The sequence below is a fragment of the Lissotriton vulgaris genome, chromosome 2_1 (genome assembly GCF_964263255.1).
Source record: "Lissotriton vulgaris chromosome 2_1, aLisVul1.2, whole genome shotgun sequence".
NCBI classification, from domain to species: Eukaryota; Metazoa; Chordata; class Amphibia; order Caudata; family Salamandridae; genus Lissotriton; species Lissotriton vulgaris.
This window is the reverse complement of record NC_141687.1, coordinates 763,414,237-763,430,451: the sequence shown is the minus strand read 5'-3', so window position 1 is coordinate 763,430,451 and position 16,215 is coordinate 763,414,237. Positions and strand designations below refer to the sequence as shown.

The 16,215-nt window shown below is 44.3% G+C and overlaps 1 protein-coding gene across 1 annotated transcript in view; it reads right to left on the bottom strand.

The window, feature by feature from the left end:
* The window catches only part of KLHL41 (kelch like family member 41), a 56,733-nt gene that overhangs the window by 11,291 nt on the left and 29,227 nt on the right, over positions 1-16,215 (bottom strand). The window contains exons 5-6 of the mRNA XM_086954153.1: positions 16,061-16,209; positions 10,167-10,313 (exon numbers count right to left, since the gene is read on the bottom strand). Of these exons, the coding sequence (XP_086810279.1) occupies positions 10,167-10,313; positions 16,061-16,209 (296 nt within the window). The remainder of the gene's footprint in view (positions 1-10,166; positions 10,314-16,060; positions 16,210-16,215) is intronic.

The window sequence follows — 16,215 nt, the reverse complement described above, 5'->3', positions numbered from 1 at the left end:
CTTTCCCCGCCATGCCGCCGAGTGTTGTGCTCCTCGTGCCCCTACGCGCCAGGATGCGAGGATCGGTGTGGACCTCCTGGCCAGGCCGGTTCAGCAACGATCAGGTCGGGCGTGCTTCTCCAGGGCGCGAGGTGTTCCGTTAGTCGCCGAGTGCGTAGCGACCGTTCAGGGTACCAGATGGCGGGTGCCCACTCCGTTGTCGATGCCCAGGCTCTCGGCACTTTGGGGGACGACCTTCGAGACCTTCAGGACTCTAGTGGCCCCTCCTTTAAGCACCGCTTCCTCGAGCCGTATGAGCCGCTTTCTCCGACTCCCCAAGGTGCAGTCGATCTATTGAGTCCACCGCCACACGGGCACTTCCGGTCCAAGTTCTCTGGTCAGGACGCACTTCCGGCGGGGTGAATATCCAGGGAAGGTCCCGGCTCTGAAGGTGTTAGCAGGCCGGTCGGAGGATTCGACGTATCTCTGGCTACGAACGTCGGATTTTCTCGCTGCTTGCCGCTGCTCACTCCGCCCGGTCCTGGGATCCGGTACCTGCCTTTGGGGCTTGCATTTGTGACGGATTTTCGTGTCGGATCGACGAAGAGGCCGCTTCAGCCGCGGAGCTCGTCCCTTATGCTGCCGCCATGATCGGCTGCTAGCCACGCCCCCCACAACTGGAATTTTTAATGATTTCATCACTCCTGCTTCCTACTGGTAAATGTGACAATCAGAAGCTTTCTTTGCAAACCAGGAAGATATTGTACTTGAGAATTAAACTCCTCCAATGCTTGGCTCCAACGTTTGATTCTGAGAGTTAGTCTCTCGCTGTGATTGCAGGAATACATGTCAATTAGGGGACCATGAGCTGTTTTTGCTAGAAAGTCAATGCCCCACAATTAGAACTTAAAGTTTATCACAGCCCAAACTATCCCTAGAGCTTTTCTCTCAATGCACGGGTAATGCTCTTCGGCCTCTTTGACTGCTCTTAAGGTGAAAACAACCACCACTTCTTCACCTTCTACTACCTTGGTAAGCACAGCATCGAAGTTCTTAAGACTAGCATCGTTGGTCAGGATAGTCTTATTTTTAGTGACAAAATGGCCCAGAGCAGGCATCTTGCTGATCACTAGCTTGACAGCCTTGAATGCCTTATCACATTCGTCTGACAAAGCCAAATTAACTCCCATTTTCAGCAATGCCCTGATGGGCTCTATTACACTCGCACACCATCTTATGAATTTTGAACAAAATTCTGCAAGCCCAAGAAAATACTTTACTTGTTCTTTGTTACTGGGAGTGGCGGCATTTACTATGCTATCCGCCATCTCCAATTTGGGCTGGATGCCCTCACCCTACTTATTTATAGTGAAAAACACGTCATATGCAATAGCCCTTTAAGGGTGGATTGTTATTACGCTATTTTAAAGGCTGTAGACAGGTGTTTTGTCACATGGAATCTCACATATTACCACAGTAGGTACAGGTTTTGATGTTGGTCACCTCCTCTGACAAACACTGAGCATAGCAGAATTGTACTGTGATGTCATTGTTAGGCTCTTAGGAGGACTTGTATATTGTTTTGCCAGTTTGTAATGTTATGACTGTTGCCTTGTAGGCAGGGCCGGACTGAGACCAGCAACCAGCCCTGGCAGGTTTCTTCTCCACCGGCCCGGGCAACAGGAGGGGAGGGGGTTGTTACCCGCAAAGCACTGCTACAGCTTTTCTTACAGAGGGCCGATTTTGCAGCGCTGCTACAAAATCGGCCCTCTGTAAGAAAAGCGGCCCCCTGCTGCCACAAAACCGGCCCCACCCCTCCAGCCCACCGGGGAAATGCCCGGTGCCCGCAAATGCCAGTCCGGCCCTGCTTGTAGGAAAGCTTATCTTCAATAAAGTTAGACTAAACGGGTTATTTCTCAAACCAATGATAAAACGATATGCCTGATTGAATCATTTACAATGTATGTCTGATGCCATAGATTTATTTATTTTTATTTAAAGGGTACAGCAAGGGTACTAGGCTTGGCTTATTGGTTTGTGAAAAGCATGTGTAAAAGTCAGTAGTCCGTTGACACTGGATTGATATTATATCTCCATTCCTACCTCTATCCCTCTCTATCTTCTCTATCGTCCGGGGTGCTATACCCACCAGGCAGCGCAAAGGGGGGAAAGGAGACAACGCCAAGCAAGACTCGGAAAAAGGACTTTCTTCTTGTTTTTTGGACTAATAGAACAAATAAAAAAAAAACATATTAAAGCCTGTAGACAGGCATTTTGCCACATAGAATCTTCCTTTCCCTTTATGACAAAACCTGGTAATGGCACATTTTTCACTGTGATAAGCTAATCCTTGTTGGTCCTTTTCTACTGTTCTGTATTTTATTTGTGAACTGGTATTTTGTACATATTTGCAATTGTATGATAGTATGCCTGGCAGTAGTTTTTCTTTTCATGGTGACAAACCATTGATAAAGGCCATAGGTTAATTAGGAAAACGTTGTTTTTTTTTTTTAAAGCAACTTTTTAATAAATTTGTCAATCAAAAGTAACACAGTCGCCATATGATCACTTATTGACTCACACCAGAGGCAGATTACAGATCCTTTTCCCTGCTGCACATACTCTGACTGTAGTCCATCACTTCTACACAATAATGGAACATTAGCAAAGACCTCAACAGCATCAGGAATTACCCTTTTACATCTTGAATCAAAAAATCCCTCTGGGTTGCTGCCATGGTTGCAATGTTTCCCATTTGTATCTCGAGCTTCCTCCCCCTCATAGATTTGATTTTTGGCTAACATTCACCAGACCATGTCCAGCTATCCAGTTCGGGTGCATCGCTCGCTCCCCATTTTCTGGCAGTATTTCGTCCTGACACTATTAACCCAAGACTGCATAGTAGTTTGGAGTATTTCGGTGAGTACATTGAATAGCAGTAACTTAGCCAACTCCATCTACTTGTGTGCCAATGACACTCCTCAAGTATTACTCTACCCCCTACGAGAAGTGCTTCACCAGGGGACATGCCCAGAATATATGTGTGAAAGTGACTCTCCGGTTCAACCCCTTGTGCATTTAACTGTGTAAATCTTCCAGAGAAACGTTGAGTTGGATGCATCGATCTGTTTACTTTGAAAAGCTATAACAAAGGTAGCAGGTCTCACTTATATTTATTAGTGGAAGCATATTTTAACGTTTGCAACCCTTTACTGATGGGTTATTATTTTTACACTGCGTTAAAGCCTGTAAGCGGCTATAACATCGAATCTCAGATTACACTAGTAGCCAAGGGTTATGGTGTTGGTTACCCTCTCTGACTAACCCTTGGAGTAGAACCTTTGCATGGATATTCCTTGTTAGGGCCTCCTTTGAGAAGTAGTATATAGCTTTCCTAGATGGAATTCTTTACAGATTTGAAGTTTAATGATAATTGTGATGGCTACCTTATTTATGAATAATTCTGTAGGCCTCTGTTATTTATGTGCCTATGAAAAAGTATTTAGGCCTGATTGGTTCATCTGGGAACAGTGTTGTCAGACTCCATAGGTCCGATCTGTTCATTATGAAAAGTTAGGACAAAGTCAGCAGGCCTAATTTATCTACTGTAATAAGTATGTTTAAGCAAGTAGAGGTTTAAGAGTGGATTGTTGCTATCCTGTGGTAAAGCCTGTACACATGTATTTTGTTACATGTAATCTCACAGAATATCGTGAGAGGGTAGGGTTATGTTATGTGTTATAGGTTTTATAGAGCATGCTGTTACCTATATAGGTGTCCTGGCACTAAGAGGCAAAGCTGATTTACCAGACGAGTGTTCCACAATTTGGTGGCTGACACCGAAAAACAAAACCATTGGACCGAGTCCAGTTAAAATCTAGGTACGAGAAGAAGACATGTATAAGTAGACCGAAGAGTGCGGCACAGAATGCAGAAGGTAAATTTATATCTTAGACACATTGGACCAGCGTGAAGTAAGGCTCAATCTATGTAGCAGATGGATTTAAAGGTAATCCTTTACACCACTGGGAGGCAATTCAACAAATCCAATGTGGCAGAAGAGTCATGCCAAGATAGACTAAGAGCAACATTTTGGATTTGTTGGGGTTTTTCCAGTAGGCCCATACATACATTCATCCAGTAAAAGAGAATTACCATAGTCCAGATAACTCTAAATGGTTGACTGGACCATCCACATGATGCGCTGCCACAGGAAAGAGAGTACAACATTTCTGCAGCACCTGTAGACTTTAAGAAGCATGTGGATGTCAGATAGTTGAATGGACTTTCAAGGGCTGAATCCAACTCCAAATTGAAACCCAAGTTGTTCACTGATTTCTCTGGATCAGGAGGGTCGGACCAAGATGGAGGCAATTAATTGGAGAGAAAGGGTGGCATAGGTTGATCTTCGTTAATCCAAAACACCTCAGTTGTGTCAGAATAAAACTTTAATGCAATGGAGTGCAGCCAGGAAATAACTCCAGACAGACTTAGATAGAAGGATTGTATGGGTGCAAACCCATATTGATTCATAGTAATTATTAATTGAGTATTGTCTGTATAATTCATGCAGCTAAACCCAAAAGATATAACAAATGTTGTCAGATGATGGATATAGATGTTAAATAGCATGGGACTTAGCGTAGACCTTTGTGGGACTCCCTCATGCACAGTTTTAAATTCTGACATTAAAGGTGGAAGGGATACTGCATGGCACCTATCCTTCAAATATGATTCCCACCACTGGCATGCTAACTCACCAATGCTGGCCTCCAACGATGTGGACAGAAGAATGGAATGTGACATTGTGTGGTAGACGGCCAGGAAATCCAGTAGCACAAAGGCCACCGGATTAGCCTTATTAGCTGACAAATGCAGGTCATTCAGGATTGATAGCAAAGCTGTTCACGTGCTGTGTCCCAGTCTGACCTCAGACTGTAAAGGCTCAGGACCTGAATTTGTTCCAGAAAGACAGAGAACAACCTGTTCACATACTTCTACATGAGTTTAATCATAAAGAGCAGCAGAGAGATCGGCCTAGGGTTGGAAAAGACCGTTTGATCAGTGTTAGGTTTCTTTAATGAGGGAATAATGAGTGCCTCTTTCAAATCAGTGGAACCAATGGATTAGCTAAAGACCTATTGCAGACATCAAGCAGAGAATTGAGAAGTTCGGTAGTAAGTACTTTCCACATAGGTGAAATTGGATCCAAAGGCAATCCGGATGAAATAGAACAGGCAATCCCAATAAATTGTTCCAAGCAGAGTTCCAAGGAGAGTGCTAGAGATCCCTCTGTAATCGTAGTGATACCACCAGTTTGTGATGTTGTAATATCAGCAATATCGACCACACTGAGGTTAGGAGGCCCAGGTTTGAGCACAATTAGCTGATACAATTCAGTGTGGAAAGTCCCAGTGAGTTACAGGTAGCAACTACTAAGATATGTATGATAAATGTTTCTCTTATCACTACGTCATCAGCGGCATCTCGCCTATATAAATTATATCATCACTTTCCATGAGGCTTTGACTAGTAGGGCTACCAAGCTGAACATACCTCTTGGAAGCCCTAACAATCCAGAAAACTGAGTGTTGCTCTCATTGGGCCCAGGTTTATTAGACAATGTGGAGGAGAGAATCCTGGTACCCGTTACAGGAGGCAGCAAAACTTTCCCTTATTCACAAGGGGAGAGGATGTAGCCTTATGGCTAGAGCAGTCGACCTCGAAGCTGGGGAACTGGGTTAGGGTCTTGCCAACGATACTTAACATCCTGTGATTCTGGGCAAATCACTTAATCTCCCCGTGCCTACGAAAATGAATGTGTCCTTGTGTTACAAAACAGGTGCTAGTGTAAAGCGCTCTGATACCTGATATCTTCGGGTCTTGTTCGCGCTATATAAAACACACAAAAAAAATGTTTAAAATTGAAAGCTGCTGGTCCCTGTGAACTTTCAACTCCCAATAAAGCACATTCTGGGATAGACAAAGACGGGACTATTGTAAAGATTTCTTCTGAGGAGTTTTCAGCTGCTACCATCTCTTTTTGTGCAACATCCAGCTTTGGAGGTAACTAGGATTTGCTTATAGTGTTTTGGGGCATTTAAGCTCCAATTTGGACAAAAAAGTGTAGTCCAGATGCCAGATTCTTTCTAATCTCTTAGAACCAAACATGGCCTTCATTGAGGATGAAGTACACCAAGGGGCCAAAGAGCTATCTTTTTTAGGACTAGCCCTCTTTAAAAGCAGCACTGCACCTAGGGCTGTGTCAATCAGCGACATGGCAATTATAATCCTCAGCAGTAGAATCTGTTGTAGGGACCCTGTGTATGGTGCTGAGTATATGGCCAAAGTCCGGTAGGGATAACCTACCCCAGGGGCATTGCAGCTGTACTATGTTAGATCCGTCCAATCTAGGAGAGATGTTAGTCTTTAAAGTAATGGTGAACCAGACCAAGTAATGATCTGATCACACCTGGGGTGTAATTTCCGCATAGTGCACAGCCTCAATTCGACCAACCATCAGTTCCAGCATATGGCCTTTTTGAAGGGTAGACCTATGAACTCTTTGCCAGAGCTCTTAGGAAGTCATTCTCTTACTAAATTTAGATGCCAGATGTCAAAATCTCAAGCGCTATGATTTGATATGGGATAGCAACTGAGGAATCAAAAGATCTAGGAAGGCATCCAAGGATGTTCCCACCAGAGTGGGAGGACGGTAACATAAGACACCGCTCACGAAAACAGAGGTTGGGGACACAGTAGAAAACCCTAAAATCTCTGCTGAGGAAAATTCCATTAGAGGAAGTTACATAATTGAGTATTAGCTATAATTGCACCTCTGCCCCTACGTCTGAGGGGAATAGTAAATCCATTGGGACATAGTGCAGCAAAATCAGGAGAGGAGGTGCTGGTGAACTGTGTTTCAGTCAGAAATAAAACTTCAAGCAGAGGCGGCTCCTCAGCTGAGGTGGGGGAGTTTGGCCCCACTATTTCAGAGGAGTTAAAAAGCGAAAAATTGAATGATAATAACAAGGTTATTATCAATTTATGTTTCGTTTCTGCAGGGCTGGATTAGAGCGGCGCGGGGCTGGTGGCTCAGGGAAGCAGAGTGGACAGTGCACACTAAGGGGGAGATTTAGTAAGATTTTGCACCTGTGTTTGCATCACAAAAGTGACGCAAATCGGTACAAAATCTGTTTTTCCCAATATACTTTCCAGTGCTAAACAACAGAAAAGTAATGCGAAGCAGCGCATTGCACTGCTTTGCATTACTTTGCACCATGAGGGCGTACCAAGGGTGGTGCATGGCTGTTCCCATGCAACCACCCATGGTTTCTCACGTTAAACCCTATTTACTAAATAAAGTAGATTGGGTTTAGCGTGAGAAAATTGTGCCCTTTTCAAGTAGGCGCAAGAAAGGAGAAATGCTTTCATTACTCCTTCCGTTTATGACTTTGCAAGTGTGCTGCACTTTAAAACACACATACAAAGTGGGAAAATGGTTAAAGTGAGTCTGTGCATAGTTTTTTGTACTGGAAGGGTCCTTTCCAGGACAAAACCTATGCTAGACTCATGGAGAAACCCTTGCACTAAGGCGCAAAAGTGACTCTGTGGCGCACGGTGGCTGAATTCAGCGCCGGCGCAATTGAAAGGGGAGGAGAGTGCCTTATTTTAGTAAATAGAGTGCTCTACTCCTCTCTCCTTTTCACGTAGCACAGCATTTGTGGCTGCTAAAGTGCGCTATGTGAAAAAATTGTAAATCTGCCCCTAATTGCATAGGACTGCTTGGCCGGCCGTCTTGGGCCGGCAAAACAGTCCTGCACACTCTGCATTTTCCCACACCCAGGCTGCATTACAGCCTGGGTGGGGAACATGAACAGGCTCCCTGTCCCAGTCTTAGCGCCGAACTATGATGCACAGACCAATCACAACGCTGCATTGCAGCATTGTGATTGGCTATGGGGAGCCTATGTGATTTCGGACTCTAAAGCAATGAGGGAGAAGAGGCAGAGGCAGCCGCGGCGCGAGGAAGTAAGTGTTTTTCTTTTGAAATTTTTTGTAGTGCTTGCCCCCACCCTCCGTTCCCTGCCAGCAGCCACTGACTTCGAGCCCACCTTAAGAAAGAAATTCAAAAATCTCTTTTGCGTATTTGACAGGGAATGGGCATCAATTAAGACGCACCTTAAATGACCAGTTAGGTGGGAATCTTCACGTAATACCGTGTGACCTACCTGTTCGTCCTTACTCGTATTTCCATTCATACTTCTTATTGCTTCCCCTCCTCCAGTCTCTCGTACCCTTGTCGACAGAGACATATGGTCAGCACTCTGGTTGAAACGCCAGCTGGGGGTCAATATCTGCCTAACACACTTCACAAAGTGACCTAAGCCAAGCCTTAGCACACCAAAATTGAGTAGCTCTTTCTTGGAGTAACCAACTTAAGTATATTTGTCTTTCCCTACAGAACTTCGACTAGCATGGCTGGGATTTGGTGTTGGTTACTCCCTCTTACTAACCCTCCAGGTAGAAGAATTCAGGATTAAAATTCTTGTTAATGGAACCTTTCTGCACAAAAACAATCACAAGAGGCTTTTCCCTGTTCTGTTTGTGCTGCAGAATGGAGACAGAGGAAAAACTAGGAGAAATGTTACCCCTGCTCTGGGGAGGCGTACGTTTTTGGCACTGCCCCAAGTTTACATGATGTATTAAATCTGGGGCAGTGTCAAAATCCATGAGCTTTGAGTGGGAACACCCACCGCAGCAGCCAAGGAACGCCTCCTTGACGTAGAGTAAGGCACAACAGTGCTTTGTACTGCCTTGCCTTACTCAATATCTATGAGGCCATGCAAAGCCAAACAGGGTGGCATTGCGTCAACTCAAAGATATGACTGAGAGGCCTGCACCAGCGGATCGCAATAAAAAGTAACGATCCAGCAGCACAGGGTTCGTGTAAATGAGGGCCCAAGTCCCATGAAGGCAGAATACAGACAACCATTCGAAAGGATGGAAAATAACCTAAGGTGATTACAACAGCACTGGCCTAAAAAAGGCCTGAAAGTGGGGGACAAGATGTCATACATCAAATGCACTCTGGGGTTGGGTTCAAAGATGATATTGTGGTGTTGATTTGCACGCAGTCTCAGGGTGAGGCAACAGATATAGAGACAGACCCCACTGACACACAATGTTAGAAGGCAAAGTCCCATTGGAAGAAGGGCCTGGAGAAAAGGTAGAGGTGGAATTGGTGTATGATGACGCAGTGGCTCTGAGGCCAACATTGATCAAAGCGAGGCTGAGGTGGAGTCTGATGGAGCAGACCAGGACAGTGCGGAATTCAGTCGCCATCTGGCAACGCAATCTTCATAACCACAAATGATGGCAGCTGTGAAGTAACAGGAGGGAGCTTTGCAGTATGACACAGAAACACCAACAACAGTACACTGAACAGGCAGGAATTCATGTTGTTTAACCCTTTTGTTATGTTTTGTGATTACATTTAAGAATTGACACAGACTAGAAGTATGGAGAACTGAGTTTAGAGTGTGATAAGGCACTCACTCACATGAGAAGGGTTGACATGGCGACAATGTATACTGACCCACACATTCATGTGAATATATGAGGTTAAGGCTCAATCTGGCTGAATGGACAGACACAGGTGTCTTGTGCATAATTATCACAGTCACATACATTTTTTGTGAAGTTCCTAATAATGGCAGTGAGAGGGTATTCCCATGGGAAATGTTCAAGAGTCTCATTAAAATGTATTTGAACCTATCACACTATTCTAGAGGGTTTACCACATAAAAAAACCTCAGAGGTTATGTTTTCTATCTACAAATGAGTAAGTTGAGATGCCATTGAAAAAAGTATCTGAGAGACTGAGGCAAGCATCTAGGTCATAGCTCAAGGTAAATTTGAGCTTTTGTGGTCCTTAGGTGATGTTTGAAAGTCATCACTAGAGCCCTAAATACGAGTGGACTGGAAATATTGCACCGCATAATTACTACATGCAATAAAGTCCAAATCTCCCTGGTTATTATGCTGATTCCTAAAATGGCACTGGTGATAGGAAGACGAAGCATCATTATTAAATCTGAGCTGTATGTGCTGCAGAGACTTGCACTATTGTGTATATTAGAAACCATAAATGTGTGTTTATTTTGAAAACAATAAGATGCACTTACTTCCAGACATCAGTAACTTCGGTGGGTGCGTACTCTTGGGATTCAAGCTGAACCATTGCAAATCCACCAATGGCATAGAGGGAGCCTCCCATGCTGACTAGATTTATGGAGCTTCTTTCCTGTGGGAACTCAGGAATGGCCTCCCACCTTTCAAAACATGGAAAACAAATTAAGAAGGAAAGAAAAACTCAGAAAACGAAGATAACATTATAAGAAATTGGGTTGTTGGTTGATTGAAGTGCGAGGCCTGGTCAAGCAACAACCACATTCCTTTCAGGGTGAGGCACAAGCCATACCTAAATTAACCTGTGCTCAACCTCTGGTAGCTTGGCACAGAGCAGTAAGGCTTAACATAGAGGCAATGTGTTAAGTATTTCTGCAACACTTCAAACAGTAATAAAGTGAAAACACCATACAAAAAAGATCCCACACCAGATTAGAAAAATATAAATTTCTTTAATAAATGAAACAAGAACAAAACAACAACAATCCAATCAGTAGAACAGGAGATATGCAATTTTAAAGAGTTTAGTAAAAATTGCACCAAAAAGCACAAAGAACCAACTCTGGATATCTCGATGCGCAGGACCAGAAATAAGTCACAAGCTCAGGCCTACCACGATGGAGAGCGCCGCATTTATAATGGACAGACAGATGTGTCACTCATCTTTTGTCGGTAAGGCAACGCATTGCTGGAGTCGTGTCGTAAGCATGACACAACTCCATCAATGGTCAGGAATGCCTATTGCGACCATGCTGCGTCACTCCTTATGCCTGCTTCAAGCAGGAGCAAGGTTTTGACGCAGTGGCGTCATAAAAGTCACTCAGTGATATCTTGTAGATTTCACTGTGCCACTTTTACAAGGTTTTCTTACGTCGGAATGCCCACCCTGCATACATTATACCTGACGCAGGTATAATGTAGTGCAGGGCTTTACAATGTGACGCATCTCCCTAGATTTATTTATTTTATTTATTTAAACATTTGTAAAGCGCTACGAAGGCCCTTGGGCATCTCGGCGCTAGTATCTGCCAAATTCAGCCCTACAGGAGGATGTGATTATTGGTCAAATAACCACGTTTAGAGTTGTTTTCGAAAGGACCATAAGGAGGGGCTGTTCTTTATGAATAGTGGCAAGGAATTCCAGAGCTTGGGTGCTGAAACTAGGAATCTTCTGTCACCCCATGAGACCAGTTTGGTACGGGGTACTTCCAGCTGGAGGAGATCAGAAGACCGTAGGGACCTAGTAGGCCGGTAGGGAACAAGTTGTTGAGTGAGAAAGGCTGGTCCCTGGTTGTGCAACGCCTTATAGACAATGCACAGAGCCTTGAACTTAGTTCTGTTCCTGATGGAGAGCCAGTGCAATTCTCTGATGGTGCCTGAGACTGATTGAAATTTGGGGATGTCACCCAGCAGTCGGGCAGCAGCATTTTGAATGGTTTGCAGCTTATTGAGGACTTTCTCTTGGGAATTCAGGAATAGAGCATTGCAGTAGTCCAAGGTGGATAAGACCAAGGACGTAATCAGGGTTTTGCCAGCTGAAGTAGGAAGGAAAGGGAGGATTTTTTTAATGATTCGTAATTTGTAGAATGCGGAGGAGGCAATCTGATTTGCGTGGGGGAGAAAAGTGAGACGGTCATCAAACATGACACCTAAGTTCCTCACTTTGCTGACCGGAGTGGGGGGTGAACCCATGGACTGTGGCCACCAGCGGGAAGACCAGTCTGGGGACAAGTTTCCAAAGATGACCACCTCGGACTTATCCGAGTTCAATTTAAGGCAATTGGAGGCCATCCAATTCCCTATGGCCTGCATGCCCAGATTGATGCATCACGTTGTAAAAATGTTGCACCCTGGTGCATTGTTTATGACGCCGCTGCGTCACAGAAGTGACGCTACGGCGGCCTAAAGTTGGCGCAAGGGGCTTGTAAATCTGCCCCTGCTTTCTTCTCTTTCACCAGCATGACGTCTTGCTTAATTACCAGCAGCAACTTGGATAGGAAACCAACCAGGGCTGTGCCAACGTTTTGGCCCTCGGCTTTACTTCTGGCATGCCTGGGTCAATGCCTCTTTCAGAAGACTGACTGTAGATGAGACTGATATCAAAACAGCAAGTTTAATGCGGGAAGAGCAACAATCGTCTCTATGATAGAGAATGAGGAAAAGCATTGCAGAGTTTCTGCACAGAGTGTGGGGGTGGAAGTGAGTGGTGGGGAGGAAAAAAAAGCCACCTTTCTGTACATTACTAAAAATAAAACTACCATTGATAATTCCACTTTCCCCATTGATATTTTTAGATTTGTTTGGGCTATATATAGGATGATAGCATGGGAGGAGCGTCACCGCACTTAAAATCCCCCCAAAACCCCAGAGATTAAAAATAAAAAAATTATCATTTTATTTTTCACCCCCGCCCCGAACAGAGCATCAAAACGGGGATGGGCAACTACTGAGTGACAGCAGCAGGGATGAGGGTGGGCTGTCTATGCACTGTTTAAAATGCACGTCTTTTTGGCCAGCTGTCTTGGGACGGCCAGCCACACATAAGCACTTTAAACATCTCTAATCCAGCTGTCTTAAGACAGCTGGGTGAGTGCAAGTGCAGGCATCCAGAGCGCTGTGGAGCGGCAACGGAGAGTGCACCCTCCAATCAGGGTACTGCTCTCATGCTGCATGAGAGCAGTGCCAGGATTGGTCAAGGGAGTTGCTGCATCCAGTTCCTATGGCAAGAATGAGACCGGAGCAGAAGGAGCTGCGTTTGGATACATTTTATTTATTTTAATTTTATTTTGCATGTGCACCTGTACCCCTCCCTGCAGATGCCGCCGCCACTGGATGATATGCCAATAAAGGCTCAGACCTTGCTCAAGCACACATGAGGATCGGCTCTAGCTCAATGTTCTGGAAAAGAAACCACCAAATTCTATTGAAGTCTGTCAGTTAGGAGAGGCCATACTGAGCCCAAGTAGAAGTGTGATCTGTGAGAGACAAAATATGCACCCTTTATGCTTCACTGCTTGGCTCAGCTTTGTATTTATTAAATGCTTATGTTGCATACTTAAAATGTGAGGCAGCCACTGGCTTGGCGCTAGCTTGGTTCTGCTGCAGACTCGTTAACAGTAAACCATACCCTAGTTAGACTGATCTGACTTCAGAAGGCATCAGAGTACTTCAAGACAGTTGCCACAGCTGTGACTTACGATGTCAAGATAACTGAGTAAGGGGGCCTAAGTTGGTATGGGGGCTGTTAATATGTGGCCTTACAGCCAGAGCTGACGATTTAGGAACTGGAGAACCAGGTTTGAGTCTAGGCGGTGGCTCAACATCCTGTGATTCTGGGCAAAGCCCTTAGGGGCATGTTTACAAGCCCCTTTGCATAGCTCTTGCACCAGGCAATGTGGTGCAAGAGTGACGTCACTCAATGATGAGATATATAAAGTCGCGCAAGGCCACCTTGCATGGCCCTGAGTGGCTTCATAAATCTTGAGTAATGCAACGCAGAACCGATCTCTTTGTTGCATTACTCAATGCCAGGGAGGCATTTACATGGGTGTTGCCTGGGTGTTCCCAGGCAACATCTGTGGATTTTGAGGCATTCCCAGATTTATCAAAAGTGGCAGACCTGGGTATGTAATCTTTGAAATTTGCCCACAAACTCCATTGATTTCACCAGGTCTGAGTCTGAGGTGGGTAAATTACTAGTAATGAGGTAGCATGCAGCATGGTAATGCTTCCTGATCCGAATCGTGTCTAAATTTATTTAAAAAGCGCCCCTCCTCCCTGGGGGTAGCGTCCTTTAAATGCACAGCTGGATACCGAGTATCGGATGGTTATTCGATTTTTCAGTTTTTTAACAACAACTCATGTAGAAAGTTCCTTGGTTTAATCATTTATTTTGAGAAGTTTCTTTCATTCAGAAATGTCATCATTCAAGAAATTATACGTTTTTTCATATGAATAGCATATCCACAATTGTAATGATGAAGTACATCAAATCGTATTTGTCATCCCAATGCACTTTGGGCAGATGTTGTCCTTCATCAGGGATATGAATTTGAAGATGTGTGTTCCTGACTTGCGTCTCGCACGGACTCCATTAAGGTGGACACCTTAGGTGCAACAAGGAGAAATATCTTTCTTTTTCCTTATTTTTTCCTCTTTCTATGTGTGCTGTATTCTGCAGCATACACAAAGAGGAAAAAGCCTCAGGGGAGGTTCCCCTTACTGCACAAAAACAATCCGACATGCAACGGAGGCATCCTTGCACCATAGTGCACGAGTGCCTGCGTTGGCGCTGGGCTGCCAAAAGGGCGAGGGCAAGGGAAAAGCAGGAATGCACCATGACTTAAATAGGTAAATGCCTGCCTTTTTCCTGTCACCTTGCTGCGCTGCACTACGTGTCTTGGCCATAAATATGACCATTAATCTCCCCGCGCCAGGCATAATTTAACTGTTGTTAATGTAAAGCGCGCCAGTACTTTCGCGTCAATTTTGAGCTACAAAAGCGGAAAAAGAAAAAAACGAAATCAACATGATGAGAGTTTTCTACCAACACTGGTGCAATCTGTAACATCAGTGTTTCTGACACTGTTGAACGGTTAGTACAATCCATCAGGAATGTAAATCTCTGGATTAAAAGTGCTACCAGCGTTTTTCTAGGTAAGTAAAGTTTTTTCTTTTACGTCAAGAGTACCTCTTTCTTGCTAGATTGTTGATGCCACTTAGAGTTTTTTTCTGTGTACACTATCTACATACTCTACTCCTGCATACTGGCAGAAAACGGTTGTATGTCGTTACAATGAATTCCATTGCAACGCATGCCTTTACCACGCATGTGTTACAACAGAATTCGTTTTCCACGCATAACCTTTACCTCGAATATTCCTTTACCATGCATAGATTTACGTTTTTCGTTGTAAATTTATGCATGGTGAGGGCATACTCTTGTTAAAGGTTATATCTCTCCCCTTACATGCCTCCACTCCTTATAATTACCCCTGCCCTTAACCCTTAATATATTTTTTTTAAACTAAAATGCCCCTTACCTTTTAACTTGCCTCCTCTCCATCTTCTTTGGTTACGTCGGTCGTACGTCATAAAAAGGAAGCGGAAGTTACTTTCCGTGTCCCCTCTAACGACGCTGATTGCATCAGCTTCGGCTCTTCAGGTTAATTTTTTCGACCCCCCAACCCCCCTTTTTAATCCCATGCTTTATTATTTTGGGAGGGGGGGACCCAAATCCTCTTTTTTTTCCTTTTCATTTACCACATATGCCTTTACTACGTATTTTGAAGTAAAGGTATGAGTGGTAAAGCCTCTTGTTGTAACCACGCATGCATTGTAATGCATGCGTGGTAAAGGTTTTCGTGGCGTTTTAGTGGCCGTTTCCCCCAGAAAACAAGCCACTCATTAAAAATGTCAAGATCATTTGAGCAAAATCAGCACATTTGATAAATGCATTGCCAAGGAAATGTATGTAATGTTGTTGTGACTCCATACCATTGAGTGCAACTGACACAGATGCGCTCAAACGATAATAAAAAAAGAGAGCTCACTCAGGGTCATCTTAAGAATTTTGGGGGGTTGACTAATATTACTGCAGATAATCTCTGTGACATATGAATATGTGCGGTCCTATTTTGATCTAAAGGAATGAAACATAAATACAACTTTTCTCTGCAAAATGTCTGTAATAGACTCTCACACGTCACCCACTTTAAAATAAATTAAAGGAAACGGTATTTAAAACAATCTGTTTAAGAATTAATAAAAGCCATCAGGGCATGACTCTCTGCAGAACAGAGGTGGCTTTATCAGGGGTCCCCTGAATAGCTGGGGTCCTGGGCCAGAGCCCACTTTCCCCATGCCTTAAAACATCTCTGATCTCACTCACTTGTTGCTGGCGATGTCATACACTTCCGCTGAGGCGATAAGGCCTTCTTCCGTAACGCCACCGGCGACGTAGATCTTGCCTTTGTGCACGGTTGCACCAAACATCGATCGAGCGGTCCTCATGGGCGGGAGGTCTTTCCAGCCTCCTTTCTTGGA